The following is an 18,693-nucleotide window of genomic DNA, read 5'->3' on the forward strand; positions in this document are numbered from 1 at the left end:
AACTGAATTAATTTAACTGAAATTAATTAATTAATTTAGTTTGCTTAATTAATTTAAATTTTATTTGATCAATTATTAATTTTGGATATCTAAATGTTTATTTGATCAATTATCGATTTTGGATATCTAAGTCTAATAAACCATTAGGTATTATATAAATCCAACCCTATATCCATAGGGAACCTAATAGTCAAATACTCAACATTCAACTGAAATCAAAATATATATTAACCCAAAAAAACCCTAATATAACCCAATCGTAAAATAATCCAATCTAACCTAGAGATGTTTATAAGCTGGGCCGGGTTGATGCCCAATTTCAAAAATAGTTTCAAGCCCAAGTTCATTTTTGGGTCGGCCTGATTCACCTAAAAAATTCATTTTACTATTAAAAAAATAATAAAATATTAAAAATATATTTTAATAATAATTTTAATTTTTTCTCATTCTTTTAAAATTAACCCTTAATATTATAAAGAAACAAAATTGCAAAAAAAACTAAATTATACAATGTATAAATGTTGGGTGTTAATTAACACAATTCATAAATGTTGAGGGTTAAAATTACTCTTATGCCTATTTTAAAAGTTACCAAATTATCGTCATTCCTATTTTTATTCAAACTTTCAAAATCTTTTCAGCAACGGAGGACCAAACCGTTGAACAACTCTAGACAAAACACACAAGCCACTGACATACAAACGAGTAAATATGATTTGGAGCTGGGAAAAATATTATTAGTTGCCTACTCAGATATTACTCGTAAGTGCCAAGATCTTTTTGTAAGAGAATTGCAGTTAATTATAAGGGCATATAGATCTGCCATTTCATTTCATCATTACTATAATTTCTACAATCTGCGAGTTCCGATCAGAACCCCAACTGCACTCTGAGTGAAAAAGAGAAAGAAATAATATCTAGGACAGATGGGGCCAGCCGAATTGCTATGGCAAATTCAGAGCCTACCATATATCCCATAAACCTGGAAATCTATACAAAAGCTAGATGGCACAATTCTACTGCTCATTCTTCCCTTCCAATGAAAAAAGACGACCAAAACTATGTAAATGTTTCTCTCGCTCAAGAGTAGAAGCAGAGAATGTAGATTTGGTACGCCTGTGGCTGAGGTGAGACAAGCTCGTCAAAGAACTCGATGAAAGATTGGGCTCATTATCAAAGGGACTTGGTGTGGAATGACTATAATGCAAGGAATCCTCACTCACAGATTGCACATCAGCAGAAGCTACACTGTCTGTCTCAATGCGATCAAAATCATCGATGTGGTGAATATCCTGTGCCTTTGAACCACTATGATTCAGTCTGCCTTCTGCAGAATTTTCACCCGACAACTTGTCGCTGTGATGAGTCTGGTGGTTCTCTGTCTGAGGGTGCAAAGATTGCAACTGCCTCCCAAGAAGATATATGGTCTCCTGGCATGCTGCAAGCTTTTGTGCTGCGTCTTTTAACTCTCTTTCCTGCCAAGAGAGAGAAAGATAATTTCAGCTAAAGCTTTCAAGTTAAGAGAGCATCAAGGAATACTATAATCAATTAAAAGATATCTCCAGCCTTTATATGATGATGAACAAAAAAATAGGACAAGCGAAAAAAGTGCAATCACCCCTAGAGATGAGAGGATAACAAACATTCTAGACAATAAATGTGCAAGAGAAAAGCATATCAGTCACCCCTAGATGCGTTAGAGCAGCGTATCTGAACAACCATCAGTTGATTATACGTTTTATTGCTTTCTTGATTAATATTTTCTTTGAGTGGGTTCTCCAACGAAGTTACTATCATGCTACATACCTGTTTCATCTTCATTTCAGAATCTCCTATTGCTGATGACGGACAGAAAAAGGAGGCCACATTCCTTTAACAGAATCAGAGTATTTAGAGAATGTTAGAAGACATAATGCTACACAAAAAAACTGATGGAGCTTACAGTGCAACATCAAAATAGCCAACAACTTCCACATAGTAGTTTATCATTTTGGAGTGCTTTTTAGTTCATTGATTTAATAAATTCCCTTTTTTTTATTAGGTCAATTGATTGCCTGTTAAAGATTATATGTGCTCACTGTATCATCAAGCATTATGAATAATTAATCACTTACCTTTGCACTCTGTCCTCAAGATCCTTGCATCTAGCCAGCGCATCCTGATGGCCACGCTTTTCTCCTAGTAGTTCATCATCTAACTTCGCTGACTTTTCTTGCAGAAGGTTTACTTCAGCTTCTAACTCTTGAGCACGCAATTCCAGTGACTTGTAAGACTCAGTCATACATTTTAGCTGAGTTTCAGCGAGACTGTGAAGATTTTGAGAGGAAGCCAACTGTAACTTCAGTTCAGTTAGACTATTCTCTGTTTCCTGCAGCAGCAACTTTACATTTTCAAGATCTTCGGTGCTTCTTGCAAGATCCACTGTGATATTTTGTTTATCCAACTTCAGCTGTTCCAACTCTTTCAATAAGCATGAGCATGATGTAGCACTGGGTTGAAAACTTGGATCGGAGATTCTAATTACCTCTGAATCAGGACAGGAATGACAAAGATGACACCCTCCGCCACATGCATGTTTCAATGGGTTATCTTGTACAACCTTATTCTCTAGCAAAGCAACCTTGTCTATGCAATGATTATCGCTGGCATTTCTATCATAATCCCTATATCCCAGGAAACCAAGGTTCAGTCGATCAGCTTCAGCAAAAACATGAGAAAGTCTTAAGATGAAGTCAACCAAACCCTTCTTGTCAAATACAAATTTATCCGCAAAGGCAGAGAAGTCATCTAACGTTTTGCTTAGCCTATGGCCATCAGAAGGAGGGTCCTGAACTCTCACTGCTTCTCTGCCAATAGATAGTACAACCTGATGAATCTGAGATATTGCAGATGCCAAATTTTTCTTAGTAATGTTCTCTTCATCTAAGAATATCAAACTCTGTCCAGATACATCCTTTGGATCAGAGGGACTATGACCTGCTTGAACTCCTTCATATAAACAGTGCTGAGGCAGAGAACCTTGTATTTCCAGAATAGCACATTTGATATCCTCCAAAACCTTCCCCAAATTCAAGTCCTTAGTTTGAGACTCAAATATCGAAGAAATCATCGACCGAAGCTTTAGGAAGGGCAGATTTTTCACATCCTGCTGAAGCTCCGTTGTTGAGGATCTTGCACTTGAAGAACCCTGCTTTGATGATGGACTAAAACCAAACTCTTGCACAGAGAAGAGGTCCTGATCTTGGACAGCATTGCGTGATGTATTACCTTCTGCTCTATAATTCCCATAATTACCTGGATGGCTTGAAACATCATTAGCTCCACCAGCATCATTTGGTAGACATGCCAACTTCTCCATCTCCAAAAAGTCGTCCATCAATTCCAAGCAATTGGGATTCTTTTGCTTGTGAACTTTATGGCTACTCTTCTGCATCCCCAAATGAGAGATATCAGAGGTCACCGGTAGCAAAGATTCAGCTGAGCGTCCTTCAACATCAACCCCATCTTCAGACGTGGAAGTGATACTAGGTGCATTGCTAGCATATTGACTTGAAAGATCGCCGGCAGGGTGCCCGATGCTTGACTTAGGGGAGCTTGTTTGATTATTAAGGGCCTGTATTTGTGCTTCTAAGCTCTTGACCTTTACACTCGTCTTAGCACACATGTCTCTGGCAGCCTGCAGTTCACTATTGCGACTGGCCAAGGCTTCTTTAAGCATCTTTGTTTCCTCTTCCATCTCCAACAAACGCATATTAAGATAATCAATCTCTTTTTGGGATTGCAGCAAGTTGCCAGCAGAAAATTCCATCTGTGGAGACAAATTCGGGTTAGGATTCTTAACCGCATTCCTTTTTGATTGAGGTCCACCAAAATCTCGGCCAAAATGATCAATTTCTTGCTTCATTTGGGCAAATGCAGCTGGCCCCGGCAACCTCTTACGAACAAGGCCACGTAATCTTTGACACTCTGCCTCCAGTTTAGCAATTTTGCTAACACTCGCTAAATGTTGCTTGTTTGCTGCTTCTGCAGATCTTACACTAATATTCTTTTCTTCGTTGCGAATTTCGAGCTCCTTAGAAACCATATGTAACTCATACTTGAGTGAGCTTATTTCCTTCTCACGTAACATAAGGTTTTCCTTAATAAGTTCCATTTCAGCTTCTGCTTTAGATTTTTCTACCTCAATCTGAACTATCAAATTTGACCGCTCATGCAACGAGCTTGAAATCGCTTGGTTTTCAGCTGCTGCTCTCAAAAGCCCTTCATCTAATTCAGCTATTTTCGCTTCAAGACCGAGCTTTACTTTGTCCCATTGTATAGATTTGGCTAGAACCACATCATGCAATTTATGCTCACTTTCCTCTTTCACATTCCTTACCTGTCTCATACACTCCTTAAGCGCACCATCTAAATGGGCTGCTCGATCCTCTGCCGAAAGCTTCAAGAGAGTAAGATTTTCAAGTTGTCGTTTCAACGCAAAAGCTTCCGCATCCGCCTTTTCCCATCCTAAAAAGTACATGAAAGCTCTCAAATCATAACTCTTAATGGTAGGATTAAAGAGAAAATTAAAATTTCCAACCCATACCTGAAACAGCTTCCTCAGCAACTTTAGCATGTTGACTAATCAAACCATCCTTAGACTTGATCTCTGTATCGGCTTCAGATAGTTTCCCTTTCAAATTCTTTACTTCATCCTCACATAATCTAACTTGATCCTTTAACTTTTTAACTTCATCCTCTAACCCAGTCAAATGTACGTAAGACTCCATGGATATTTGAACATAATTTACCTTCTTACACTTTTCCTATCAGTAAACAGCCAAAAAAAAATCCAAACTCTAAACAATTAGGAACAAGGTCCATAAATGGTTTCATTTTATAGCATTTTTCAAGTGAAAAATAAAAAGAAAAAGAAAAACCTGATCTCCAAGAGATGCTAAGGAAGACAAAGAAGCACTGGTTCCATCAGATACAACCGCCTGCTTGTCAGTTCCAGTCTTTTCGGAAGATTTCTTCTTCCATGGCCATCCTCGTCGGTCCATTTCAAAATCTATATTATAAACAGAAGAAAAAAATAAAAAATAAAAAGAACAGAACTTAAACTGAAATTTAACAAAAATAAAATTAAAAACTTTTTTCACAACGAAATGGAAAAAGAACAGAATTGAACTTACTGGAAAGAAATGCAGGGTATCGGTGATCAGTGAACTGGAATTGATTTAAAGAGTTAAAAAATCAATCCCGAGAAAAACTCGGTTTTTTTTTTTAATTTTTAATTTCTTTCTTCAGAGTGTGAAGAGAGAAAGAACAACAGAGACAAGACAGAGAGGGGAGCGGGTTGGCTTCACTTTAAAAACGCTCCCTGAAATGGGAGAAAAAAGCGACGGCGTATTGACCTTTTAAAAAGCTGCCAAATTGATTTTCGTTTGATTTGCGAATTTGCCCTCCATTGGACAGGTGGCAATGTATTATGGGTTACATCTCCGCTCTTCATAGGTGGAGTACGATGGTGCAGTTAGGTCTATGAAAAGCATCGTGTTACCGCATTTGGGTGGACCGTTTGCCTTGCGCGATCGAATGAATTCAACGGCCACGATTCAAAAGTCCTTTTCCTATACGGCAATTTCTTTAAAATTAATTAGTTGGATTTGTTTGGGAGACCCGATTGGGTAAAGTAATCTTTGATTGGTATGGGCAAATCAGTTTTAGATTTTATAAATATTTTAAATTTTTTAGGATTCAGAATTACAATGTGTAACATTCAAATGTGGCAGAAAGAATGATTATATATGGATAAAAAATCGAATATTCTCAATCTAATTTTTTAATTTTAGCATATTATTGATTACCATTAATATTTGTCTAAAAGTATTTAATTGATGTTACTTAATTAATACTTGAACTTATATTTCATTATATATATTGAACAATTTTAAATTTTAAGAGTTAACATGTAATTTGCTCTTGAACTTGTCTAAAAGTATCTAAACTTGTCTAAAAAGTACCTAGTTGATACTTGAATTTATCTAAAAATTATACTTTTAAATTTAATTTATATTTTTTAAAAATAATTATTAATTTTTTAATTTATGTTCAATCACGTGTCATATTTAAAGGTTGTCACTATTACTATAGGATTGGCTATCAATATTACATCAGCACAAACTGACAGCGTTAGTGCAGAAGTGCTAACCTAAGTGACGGAAAACATGTTCAAGTATCAACTAGATAAAAAAATTAAATACTAAATAAATATTTTTAAATAAGTTCAAAAAGCAAATTACATTTTAGTCCTATGAATTATGATAATTTATTATCCAAATTCAAGGTTTATTATAATAAATACGCGACTCTGAAATCTATTTCATTATTTTTAAAATATTAAAATAATTATGCGGATACCTTTAGTAGAAAAACTCTAAATATTTGGCTTTTTTTTCCTCAAAATATTTGGCAGTTTTTTATGCCTAACAAATATGATTATTTAATTGGAAGGTTGACTAATCTCTTATAAAGGTATAGTAAAATATTAAAAGAATAAATATTAAAAAAACCATAATAATTATTTTAAATTACTCGTGAAATAAAAATATATATATTCTCAATACACTAAATATTAATCCATAAATTAATATAAAAAAATAATTCAATATCTTCAAAATTTACAAATATTTAATGTTACCATCCTTGTGTAATTTTATAGAAAATTGTTGTGTGGGGCTGTCACCCTTTTTACCGAAATTGTACATTAATATTGACCAGATGGTTGGTACAACTCTCGCTAACCTCTTTGTTGCTTCGAAACTATGGTACCAACATTATTATTTCTAATAATTGATTTGCTAAATATTATGAAACAAGGTAAGATAAGTTGTCGCAGTTGGCAAGAGTTGCTTGTTTCTCTTTTATTTCATAACCAAAAGTTGATGGATATTTAATGCCTTTTATTTTACCAAGAATGTACCTAACACATGTTATTATTTAGAATTAGTTATTCAGATAACATGCAACCTGTTTCTATTTACATGGTTTCATGATAATTCAACACACAGGGTGGGTTTCGTACGTATTATGAAATTTCCGCATCTTTACTCGTACATAACTAGTGTTGGTGTCCTCTTGATGCGAGGCACGAAATTAAATTATAATATTAGGTCGTAGACCTTAATTGCTACCAAGCCTAGCCCCAACAGAAACATTTGTGCTACTTTGGATTCTCTATAATTATAAATATACTAAAATGAATGGGTAAAATTGTTAATATAGGAATATATAGATTTGAGTGCGCTGAAGTGTATTATCCTCTTATTTATAAATTAGGAGTAATTTTACAGATTGTGTAAAAAAATAAGAATATATATATAAAAGAATGATCAGAATATAAACAAATTTGGAAGAAATTTAATCCAATAACACCATGGTACACTTGGCAAAGGTCAAGGTCCTTGATGTTGGAAGCTTAGGTTTTACATTCACCATCCATCCGCAGTTGTAATGTGTGGGTCTTACTCTCATTTTGAGTGTATGTCATATGTGAGCTTTATCTTGGTTTTTGTCTATTGTGGATTGTATTGGTTGGATTCTACATTATATTTAGTTAGATATGTATTTGTACTAGTGAAACTTCAAAAAAAAAAAAACTAATTTGATTAAGTCAATTGATTGATCTAAAATTGATTTAGTTGTGTCTGTTCTTAAACTCTAATTTAATCGGGTCGATTTTTTTTTGTAAATTATAACTGGTTAAGCCAATTTAATAAAAAAACTAATCCGATTGAAATAATCGTTTTTTACCTAAATTTTAAGGCACTTTCATTTTGATCACTCAAAATAAAATTCTTGCAATTTTATCACCAAACTTTTAGGGCGATTTCATGTTAGTCACCCAATCGTTAAATTTCTAACTACAATTAACTTTACACACCACATTATACTTACACTTTCACTTTGGTCACCCAAAACTATATATTTTTTAAGTATTGGTTGAGGTAAAAAACATCAATGATTAAAGTGAATAGTGGTAGAAACTAAAATAATACACAAAATTTATCAAATTGTACTTGTTTATTTCATAGCTAAAAATCTAATATTTTTAATATTGAAATTTTAAAATTCAAAACATTAAAATGTAAGTTGTTGATGTCAACCAATTTAATGCCATAGTATTGAAATTAATTAATTTAATCTCCTCCTACATTTAAAATTTTTATTTTATATTTTCAATTTATCCTTAACAAAATCAACTCAAATAACTCATATTTAATGATTGCCTTTCAAAACTTAAATTTCTTTTAATTATATAATCTTGAATCTTCCATGTTAAGCTAAAAGAAAAAAAACCACCATTGCAACTTATTAAATTATTTGCTTGTTCTTCATTTGGATAAAGAAATGATAAAAAATTTATGAGTTTTGTTTGGCATGGAAGATAAAATTAATTAATTAAATTAATTGTAAGGTTTTTTTCTTTGCTTTTAGCTTAGCATGAAAGATTCAATGTTATACAATAAAAAAATTGTATTTCTTAGACAATTATTAAAGTTGACTTACTTTAATTGATTTCAAGTTAAAAACATAAAATAAAATTTAAAATTTAGAAGGAAATTAAACTAATTAATTGAATTAATTTTAATATTTTAGTAACAAATTTGTTGACACTATCAAGGGATAACATTTTTCAATAATCTATTTAATTGATTTTGATGCTTCAAAATTCAAATTTTAATATTAAAAAAATTAGAATTTTCAGCAAAGGGTAAACAAATATAAATTGAAAATTGTTTTAAAGAATTGTTTTAGTTTTTATTGTTTTTCAATTTAATACTTAACTCTTTTACCCTGATCAATACTTAAAAAAAAGCTATTTTTAAAATGATCAAAATGAAAATGATCTAGAAGCTAGGTGACTAAAATGAAAGTGTAAACATGATGTAGCATGTACAGTTAACCACTGTTAGAGATTTAACGCATGAGTGACTAAAATGAAAAACACCTTAAAAGTAGGGTGATGAAATTGCACGGATTTTATTTTGAGTGACCAAAATGAAAGTGTCATAAACGTTGGGTGACTAACTAAGTAGTTTACCCAAAAAGATTGTAAAACTAAGTTTTGGATCTTTACAAACATATACAATAATACAAGTCTATCCAAAAGAAATTGGGCCAAAGTCACTGATTTTGGATTGGATAATAGCAACAATCCAATATTTTCCCTTAGCCCAAAATCAATTTCTAAATATAGTCACTGTACATTTTCGGTTGGATCCAAATCTCTTACCTTAAAACCCCATTTAACTAGTCTCTTCTCTTCCACCAGCCGCCTCAACGAGAGAGGTCTCTTCATAACCACCCAATGGGTCGTGTCATCCGAGCTCAACGTAAGGGTGCGGGTTCCGTTTTCAAGTCCCACACCCACCATCGCAAGGGTGCCGCTCGTTTCCGCAGTCTCGACTTTGGTGAACGGAATGGCTACCTTAAAGGTGTCGTCACGGAAGTTATCCACGACCCGGGCCGTGGTGCTCCCTTAGTCCGCGTCGTCTTCCGTCATCCATTCCGTTACAAGAAACAGAAGGAACTGTTCGTTGCTGCCGAAGGCATGTACACTGGACAGTTCGTGTACTGCGGTAAGAAGGCTACTCTTATGGTCGGGAACGTGTTGCCTCTTAGATCTATCCCTGAAGGAGCGGTCGTTTGCAACGTCGAACATCACGTTGGTGATCGTGGTGTTTTCGCTAGGGCTTCTGGTGATTACGCTATTGTAATCAGTCACAATCCTGATAACGACACCACCAGGTCTCAGATACTTACTGTCTTTATTTGGATGTAGTGTTGATACATTTTTATATTGTTTCGGTTATTGCTTAGCCTTATGTGCGAATCTAGAAAGAACATTGATACAATTGGTGGATACAGAGGGTGCTTAATTGTTTACTGGATTCCGATTTCAATCCAGTATTTGTGTTAGAATTCTATGTCCTGTGTTCAAATGAGGTTTCACCGCCCTTTATCGTGTGAAAATTTAATTGTCTAATGTGTTGACAATCACTGGCTCTTGCATGTGAAATTCAATACTCTTTTTGATGTGTCCATGGTTCACTGCTAATTTTTTCTTAAATCGTTGAAATTAGGTTGTTATGATTGATTATAGACGGACATGGAACTAGTTGTTTTGGCAATGACCCTGTAGTGTGTAATCTTTACAGGATCAAGCTTCCATCTGGTGCCAAGAAGATTGTTCCGAGTGGGTGCCGTGCAATGATTGGCCAGGTTGCAGGAGGTGGAAGGACCGAGAAACCTCTTCTTAAGGCGGGCAGCGCATACCATAAGTACAGGGTGAAGAGGAACTGCTGGCCTAAGGTGCGTGGTGTGGCTATGAATCCGGTTGAGCATCCCCATGGTGGTGGTAACCATCAACACATTGGTCATGCTAGTACTGTTAGGCGTGATGCTCCTCCTGGGCAGAAGGTTGGTCTTATTGCTGCAAGGAGGACTGGTAGGCTCAGAGGACAAGCCGCTGCCACCGCAGCCAAGGCTGATAAGGCTTAAGCGTAGGCTATTACTTATTGTTTTAGTTCTTTTGGCATTTATATTTAGGTTCATTTTGTTTGAATTTAATAATGCTTGTGTTTTCAATTTGGATAAGTTATTTCATCACTTTATGCTAATGTTTCCGATCCTTGGTTCTCTTATGTAACCTTCCATAATGGTGTTTACCAAAGCACTTGGGTGTTGGGGAAACTGTAAGGCCGAGATGGTGGCCTATGGAGCCCGCATCGTACATAATTTTGTAGTAGGATTTGATTGGATAAATCACTAACTAAAACTATGGTTGTTTAAAATGGATTGGATTAATTATTTAGATCGAGATTTGATCTATATATCAATATAAAGGATAGGTTGAGGTAAGCTCATTTTGAACTGTGGTTAAACTTACAATAAAATTGAGTCTATTAATCTTTTATGTTTTTAGGGTAAATTGAGAAAAAAAAAACCAACCTTAAATTCGCTAAATTTAAAAATTAAAGTCAAGTTTAATCACCATCTAAAAAAAGAGGTAAAGACTAAATTAAAAAATATAAATATTAATGATTAAATTTGTTATTATACTTAATTAAATTAAATTAAATTGATTTTCATAAGCAACGAGAGGACACTTTAGAAGATAATACCCAGTTTTTCTCTACGACTAGGGTACATGAATGAGGACTTGCGAATACACCGTAGCTTTACACAGTCTATATATAGCAAGTTAGTAACTTCCTTTCCGCTCTTTGTTTTTCAGTCTCTTAAAAACTGCAAAGATGTCATCATCAACAGCGGCCAATCAAGTGAGGGCATCTCACATACTCATCAAGCACCAAGGCTCTCGTCGTAAGGCTTCTTGGAAGGATCCAGAAGGTCGCGTCATCTCCACCACCACCCGAGACGCCGCTGTCTCACAGCTTAAACTTCTCCGCGGCGACATCGTTTCCAACAAGGCTAAGTTCGACGAGGTTGCCTCTCGCTACTCCGATTGCAGCTCCGCTAAACGTGGCGGTGATCTCGGTGAGTTTGTTTGACTTGATTGCGGTGCAGAAGTTGAAACTTTCTTTGCTGATTTAGTTTTTAGATATGAAAATAGAGTTCTCCGATCTGGAACTATGTAGTTTTTTTCTTTAATTGAATTCTATATTCTGTTTGGTTGCTTAGAAACTTGTAAGAAGCTGAATCATGGCAGGGGAAACAAGATGCTTTGAGTCAATACAAGTATTGAAAAGTTAGTCTCAATTGAGTCATATAGTTATGGGTTTGTTTAATGAGACACTTTGGTTACTACTAGCGTTTCGAATACTTTGTAAAAACATAGTTTTGAGGTGAAGTGGATTACTGAAATTAGGGTTTCAAGTCTTTAAGATATTAGACTTTTGGGATCCCTTGCAATCAGAGCTGTAATTGTCAAGTAGGTTGACTCAACAGATTGTTGCTCAGTTATTCATCGGCTTAAGAGATATCCAATATGTTAATAACTGTAGTTTCTTGGTTAGTTTGCTTCTGTGTTAATGTTTTGCATTAAAGTATTAAAGACTTAATTGGTTTCAATGGCTGTGCTTTGCTTTGCAAGTCAAGATTTTTAACCTGGCGAACCAAATTACCTGAACCATTGTTTTGAGCGATTGAGATATTGCCTTTTATTTTACTTAAAACACCAGAAGCTTAGAAATTGTTTGAACCAAAAAAAAAAAAAACCCTTAGAAATTGACAACAGCCCTTTACAGCTGGCTTTCTTTGTCTTTTATCTGCTATCATATCCGTCCTCATGGTGGTAATATTTCAGCAATTGTCTTACTAAGTTTAAGCCTTTTTCTGGTTTTTTTTTTTTTACTGTATCATGAGCTTCTTACAAAGAAACTAAGATAAAAATGGACTTTCATGCATATATGAAAATGGATCATTTAAATTTTATTAAGAACGCTTCTTCATTCTTATTATTGATGGAGTTTTAACTACATGATTTGAACCCTAGGTTCCAAGGAATACTAGTTCTTCCACAATGGAAGTTAGCCTAATCTTAAATTCTAGCACATTTTGCAATTATGGTCATGCTGTATATGTTATTCGTTATTCACATCGGTTACTGCCAATCCATTAAAATATTGAAATTCTAGTGCAATTTTCGTTAACTATATCCCGCAAGGAGTGTGCCTCAACTCAATTCTTATTGTTAATTATCTGTGACCTTTAATTGGTTTATACCAGCATTACGGGACATAATGCAAACCAAAAACCTTATACAAACTTCTTGGTGCAGGTCCTTTTGGTCGAGGCCAGATGCAAAAGCCATTTGAGGATGCAACATATAATCTTAACATAGGCGAGATAAGTGACATTGTGGATACTGATAGCGGTGTTCACATCATAATGAGAACTGGCTAATCATTAGTGATGGAGCCTGGATATCGTGAGCAATTAGTTCAGTCTTCGCGGACTATTCTATCCAAGAACATTCTGAAATCACTTCTGATAATGCCTATGGCTAATTTCATTGAACTCTTTTTGCTTGAGAGTGACCTAAATGCATGGGATAATTTGGTTGCTAAAGCATTTAATTTTTGAACCTTTTTGGTTTTGGTGTGACAGTTTATAATAAAAAAAAAATATTTGGTGAACTAAATTACTCTGCCTTCTTCTCTTCTCATCTCTTCATCTCCCTCTCTAACCTAACGGCCGTGTATGTCAATAATTCCATACACCAGGTCGTTTCATGTGGAATTGCTCTGTTCTAATGATGATTTAATTTTTTGCAGTTTTCTTGTGTTAGTGTGTGGAACTAAGGACTGAGGAGATTTCATGTGCTTGATAAAGGCCTTGTTTCCATTTTCTAGGCACTAATGCATTTTGTGATTTAAAGGTTCATGTCTTCATTGCATTAGAAAATGAAGGAAAATACTATAGTCAAAAATGAAATTTAATCCTTGTATTATAGAACCAACTAACTTCATATTTTTAAGTTTGATGATAATATTAGTAGAAACTTTTTCTTTTAAGAACATATGTTTTGTTAGATTTTAACTCATCTATTCCGATTTTAGAAATCCACGTCGGTTTTCAGATAGCTTTTATGAACGATGTTTTCATTTTACTTGTTTGCATAAATATTAAATTTCAAATTATTCAATGACAGGTTAATTAGGTACAATTTGATTAAGAAATTATTAATATACTTTTTATTAAATGTCTGGTATTATTTTAATGATTTTTTGTCTTTTCATATTTTTATATAATTTTAAAATAAAAATTAAAATTAACATATTTAGGAATTAAATTTGTGATTAATAAATTTAGAGATGATTTTTATTACTACACCATTAAAAAAATTTAGTAGCCTTTTTAAAAAAATAACTTTCTTGATTCTAAATACATGGTTTTTATAAATATATACATATGATAGGATTTTAATATTATATAGGTTAAAAGGACCCTTTTGGATGAGTGTTTAATTCTAGTGCGTTATATTTAGTTTTTTTTTGTCTCACACTATAGTATCTAAGCTTATTATCATGACTATTTTTATATTAATCGCAAGTAAACACATTACCCATCTTTAAGTGCCTAAATTGTCAGATTGTAAAAATACGTTTTTAACTATTTCAAATTTGGAACCTATCAAAAATGGGTTTTACATTTCTGTTTTTTTTTTTTTTTTTTTGGGGGGGGGGGTAAAAGCTTGTCCAACCAAAGGACCCAAAGAAAGCCATCCATCTTTTCATGTCTAAACCCTTTCTTAGTCAGTTTACTAAAAACTAGCATAATTAGATATAGTAATAGTATAAATTTAATCTAAAGCAAATATTTACAAACAAAAGCACTATTACTTTCTTCCTATCTCTTTTTTATTTTTATTTTGTCACGATTCCATTTATGAAATGTTGTAGTTCATTGTTTGGAATCATGGAATATCTTAAGCTGTGGATTGCCTATTAATCTGCTTCATACACATTCCTTGAACCTACAGTCTTGATATTCCTCAATGTCAACTGTTTGGATAATTTAGTGGGTTGCATACAGCCATATAGCTATATATATACATGTCGATCATTGTATTTAGTAATTAGGAAATTTTGTATCCCATTTACTACACCCTAGAATTTTATGTCGGTGGAACCCTGAGAGAGATCAAATCAAACTAAAAGCTAAAAGACCCATTTCTTTCGCATCGACATAAATTCAATGCGGTGACTGGTTAAAGCTGAAATGAGCATTTGTCAACATGGCATCTCTAGGTTCCCCTAAAATGATGATTTTTCTTGACTTGTTGCTAAGTGAGAGCTTCAGTACTACTTAATCATGAGACAGTAGGTGGATGAAGACGAAATTCAACAAGGAAGAGAATCTTAATTGAAAAAACGAAAGGTCAAATCTTAAAAATGGGGCATGTTTTGGTTTGTTGTGTGCTATGATTGAGCATCATTTGCATTGTTTTCCAGAAAGATTCTTTGTTTTCGTCAACCCTTTTCACTAATTACCATCCAAATTCTCTCACTCACTCAAACCTAAATCATTCAGCAAAAGCATCTCTGATTTTTGTTTCTTGGACTTGGGTATCAAACGTTGGGGATTATTACATTTTCACCATCAATATTTTTAATATTCACCCACAACATAATCATTTAAAGTTCCCTGTTGATACCTCAAAGATTCGAGAACTATTATATATCTTTTTTCAAATTTTAAGATCCGACTCCTAACAATTATACATTAATTTAATTTGTTTATTACCTCCAAGAAAAAGGAAAAAAAATCATATAGCATGAAATTATTGGTAAAAGATCTTTTTAGTCACTCGCAATTTCGAAATTGAATAAATTGGTCCCTTTAAAAGGATCAAAGTCATTTAGTCCTGTCAGTTTTGAAAGTAAGTAACTAAGGACAAGTAGTCAAAACGTTAATATCTACTGTCCATTGTAAATAATTTTAATTGGTATAATAATAAATTTGGCCATTGATGTTTACATAATCTGTCAATTTGGTCTTGATTCTAAAAAACCAACAAATTTAGCCTCAACATTTACACATTTACATAAATGTTGTGAGTTAAATTTGTTAAATCATGACAAACTTGAAAGAATATGTAAAATTTGGGGACTAAATTTATTATTATACCAATCAAATTTATATACAATTGATGAAAACAATTAATTATCCTTGGTTGCTCACTTTTAAATTTGACAGGGATTAAATCACTCCGATTTTTTTAAAATAACCAATTTACTCAATTTCAAATTTGAAAAAGACTAGAGAATTGTTCTTACCGAAATTATCCGATCTATTTAGTTTTGTTGCATGCATCACTTCAAAGGCCTTAAAGAGCTGAAATGTGTTTTCAATGAACTTTGTCAGCGGGAATTTCTAATCAAAGACAATTCTTTAAATTAGTTAGCTTTGTAAAATCTCAAGTAAGAAAAGGACAATACTTATAAATAAGGTAAGTTGTTTTACCAAAAATAATAGTTAAATTATTAAAATAGTCACTTTTGTTTTCCTCAGGTTATATTTTAGTCACTTATGTTTGAAATGTTACTTTTTAATCACTTACGTTAACATGTTGTAACATTTTAGTCACTGAGTCGTTAATTTCCATTAACAGTGTAACGATAAGCTGTCGTGGCATGTTAAATCATTATTTCAGACAAAAATTTTAGGTTAAATTATACAATTAGTCCTTATATTTTTTCGTTTTGAGCAATTTTTTATTTCTTTATTTTCCATTCTCTTCTACTTTTCCATTTTCCTCAATTCTCCATCTCTTTTAACATAAAAGAAAAAAATTAAATTGCTCAAAACGAAAAAATATAGGGACTAATTGTATATTTTAACCTAAAATTTTCGCTTGAAATGATGATTTAATGTGTCACATTAGCTTACCATTACACCATTAACAACAATTAATGCTCAGTGACTAAAATATTACAACACGATAACGTAAGTGGCTAAAATGTAACATTTCAAACATAAGTGACTAAAATGTAACCTAAGGAAACAAAAGTGACTATTTTGGTAGTTTACCCAAAACAATAAGGTAATTAAATTTCGGTATGATAATTATCAATTATTCTTTTACATATAATGCAAATTTTTATTATAATCATTTGATGATTAAGTGTTTAATCATTTCGTTGAAAGTAAAAAAAAAAGGCACTTGTTACAGAAAAAGGTAATTAATTATCTCTTAATTATATGAAAAGTAATTATTTAACTTTCATTATGGAAAATTAATGTAGGTTTTTCTTGTGACTTGGTTTTATTTATGTATGGAACTAAGAAGCTAGCAATGGGAAGGCTGAACATGAGCAGGGTTTAGGGTAAAAGAAAATGTGAATAAAGGCAATTACAAGGCATGGGCAACAGGAGCCATGGTGCCTAGCGCATGCTAGACAAGCCATGGACCCGCCAATTAATCTCCACACCACATGCTCAACATTGTAGGATCAATTTCTATGTGTCTTCTGGGGATTTTCAATATTGGTCTTACTCTTATCTTCCTTGCCGAGAAAATCTAATAATGCATCAATAGTAATATATTAATCCAGTCGAGAAAAAGAGCCCATTTTCATTCACAAATTTCTTTTTGTTCATTATTTTCATCCCATTAGTGTTATGATGGTAGCATGTTATAGTTATGTTGTAGGGTTGGGCAGACCAACCACTATCGTTCCAAGGATATCGATTATGAAAAAGGCTGTTAAACCAAGCTTTTTTGCGTTATTTTTTGCTTAGCCTGCTGCATTAACAAGGATATTTTAGCCTCTATATGTAAAAAATACCATATTTTCCTACAGGGTTGCATATTAAATTACTAATACCTCCTTTGATTACATAGTGATTAGGTCGGGATCGCAAGTTAATACCAACTTAGTTAAAGGATTTACTAAACTAACTTTGCATATTTTAAATAAGTTATATTATGTCGAAAGTTTTTTTTCCTTTTACTAAAAAAATAAAAAAAAATACAAAGGTTGATATTTGAACCTATGACACCAACATCTATAAATTTTTTACCACTCCAACCAAAGCTTTATTTTAATATTTATATACATTTCAATGTTAATTATTATACAAATTATTTCACTGACATTATTTGTATATATTGATAATGTCGTTGATTAAATTGGTGTCACAAGTCAACTATATACCAACTCAAGGAAAATGACAATATCATGATAAACAATTGAAACACATTTAATATTTTTAATTTGATGTATTTACCTATTTAAATTTCTATATACTCACAATTAAAATTTTTATTTTAATTCATACATATTGCATGTGTTATTGTTAAGCTTTATCTTTTTTTATTGTATGTTATTTTTAAACGCTCACATGTACTCTAAATACGTGATTTCCATACACAAACGCATATGATAAAATTTATATTATTAATATAAAACTTAATTTTTATATAAGTATCAAAACAATTTAGAATAATATGAAGAATAATTAGTATAAATTTAAACTTACAATTAAAGGTTCAGTAAAAAATAATATCTATTCAATATAACAAAAAAAGTTTTCTCCTTTTGCTCAAAAGTGAATCATGAGTCACTAAAAATATATTATATGTGCTCTTTTTGATAGAATGTCTAAACTAACTATAGCCCCTCCCTAAACCTTAAGTAAGAAGATAATGCACTTCAACACACTCGAACCCATGTCCTCATGCATTAACGACAATGCCAGTGCCAATCGAAGTAAGATTCAATCGACATTGTTTGTATTATTTTGAATGTGTTATTTTAAGTTTTTCAAATTTAAATTATTCTTTTATAATTATAAGTAAGTTATAATATAGTATTTTGAATTTATAATGTTAAAAGCAGTTAATTAATTAATTAGTAAAGGTTAGTAAAATTTCATGATTAGAGTTTTTTTAATAATGAAATTTTAGTCGAATTTATAATTTGATCAATTTAATATTATTATTGAATTTAAGTTGGTCTCAACTCTCTAGTCAGAATATTGTTAATGTTGATCAATATTAATACGACTCGAACCCAAATTATATTTAGGGTGGTGAACTCAGGTTAATACGGGATTTGATGTAATCATAAATTTAAGTTGTGAAATTAATTCCAACAGTTCAGGATCGCAAAGCTTATAGGTATATCTATATACATGTATATATATTTATAATAGTAAATACTGATAATTTGAATGCAA

At 32.6% G+C, this 18,693-nt stretch overlaps 3 protein-coding genes across 4 annotated transcripts; 2 read left to right on the top strand and 1 right to left on the bottom strand.

The window, feature by feature from the left end:
* Positions 1 to 797: 797 nt before the first annotated feature.
* LOC105802170 (filament-like plant protein 5) lies at positions 798 to 5,352 on the bottom strand. The gene is made up of 6 exons (XM_012633653.2): positions 5,175 to 5,352; positions 4,920 to 5,050; positions 4,586 to 4,805; positions 2,115 to 4,506; positions 1,807 to 1,870; positions 798 to 1,475 (listed from the first exon to the last, which is right to left on the bottom strand). The coding sequence occupies exons 2-6, from the start codon at positions 5,040 to 5,042 to the stop codon at positions 1,017 to 1,019; spliced, it is 3,258 nt and encodes a 1,085-aa protein (XP_012489107.1). The 5' UTR covers positions 5,043 to 5,050; positions 5,175 to 5,352; the 3' UTR covers positions 798 to 1,016.
* Positions 5,353 to 9,283: 3,931 nt separating this feature from the next.
* Positions 9,284 to 11,433, top strand: LOC105802168 (60S ribosomal protein L8). 2 transcript variants are annotated; one of them, XM_052624137.1, is made up of 3 exons: positions 9,284 to 9,792; positions 10,203 to 10,547; positions 11,282 to 11,433. In XM_052624137.1, exons 1-2 carry the CDS (start codon positions 9,353 to 9,355, stop codon positions 10,543 to 10,545), a joined length of 783 nt encoding a protein of 260 aa, XP_052480097.1. In that variant the 5' UTR covers positions 9,284 to 9,352; the 3' UTR covers positions 10,546 to 10,547; positions 11,282 to 11,433. The 2 variants fall into 2 exon arrangements, with proteins under 2 accessions (XP_052480097.1, XP_012489103.1); XM_012633649.2 differs by lacking the exon at positions 11,282 to 11,433 and having other exon boundaries at positions 9,285 to 9,792; positions 10,203 to 10,688.
* Positions 11,301 to 13,150, top strand: LOC105802169 (peptidyl-prolyl cis-trans isomerase Pin1). The gene is made up of 2 exons (XM_012633652.2): positions 11,301 to 11,544; positions 12,788 to 13,150. Exons 1-2 carry the CDS (start codon positions 11,301 to 11,303, stop codon positions 12,910 to 12,912), a joined length of 369 nt encoding a protein of 122 aa, XP_012489106.2. The 3' UTR covers positions 12,913 to 13,150.
* Positions 13,151 to 18,693: the final 5,543 nt, after the last annotated feature.

The sequence above is a fragment of the Gossypium raimondii genome, chromosome 11, assembly GCF_025698545.1.
Source record: "Gossypium raimondii isolate GPD5lz chromosome 11, ASM2569854v1, whole genome shotgun sequence".
Lineage (NCBI taxonomy): Eukaryota > Viridiplantae > Streptophyta > Magnoliopsida > Malvales > Malvaceae > Gossypium > Gossypium raimondii.

What these genes read in the sequence shown, in the direction of transcription:
- LOC105802170 (XM_012633653.2), bottom strand. Translation starts at nt 5,042, where the DNA reads ATGGACCGACGAGGATGGCCATGGAAGAAGAAATCTTCCGAAAAGACT. An exon ending in TGCTGAGGAAGCTGTTTCAG is followed by an intron (nt 4,507 to 4,585) that starts GTATGGGTTGGA and finishes TGTACTTTTTAG; the next exon opens with GATGGGAAAAGGCGGATGCG. An exon ending in CTTGAGGACAGAGTGCAAAG is followed by an intron (nt 1,871 to 2,114) that starts GTAAGTGATTAA and finishes ATTCTGTTAAAG; the next exon opens with GAATGTGGCCTCCTTTTTCT.
- LOC105802168 (XM_052624137.1), top strand. Translation starts at nt 9,353, where the DNA reads ATGGGTCGTGTCATCCGAGCTCAACGTAAGGGTGCGGGTTCCGTTTTC. An exon ending in CCTGATAACGACACCACCAG is followed by an intron (nt 9,793 to 10,202) that starts GTCTCAGATACT and finishes TAATCTTTACAG; the next exon opens with GATCAAGCTTCCATCTGGTG.
- LOC105802169 (XM_012633652.2), top strand. Translation starts at nt 11,301, where the DNA reads ATGTCATCATCAACAGCGGCCAATCAAGTGAGGGCATCTCACATACTC. An exon ending in TAAACGTGGCGGTGATCTCG is followed by an intron (nt 11,545 to 12,787) that starts GTGAGTTTGTTT and finishes TTCTTGGTGCAG; the next exon opens with GTCCTTTTGGTCGAGGCCAG.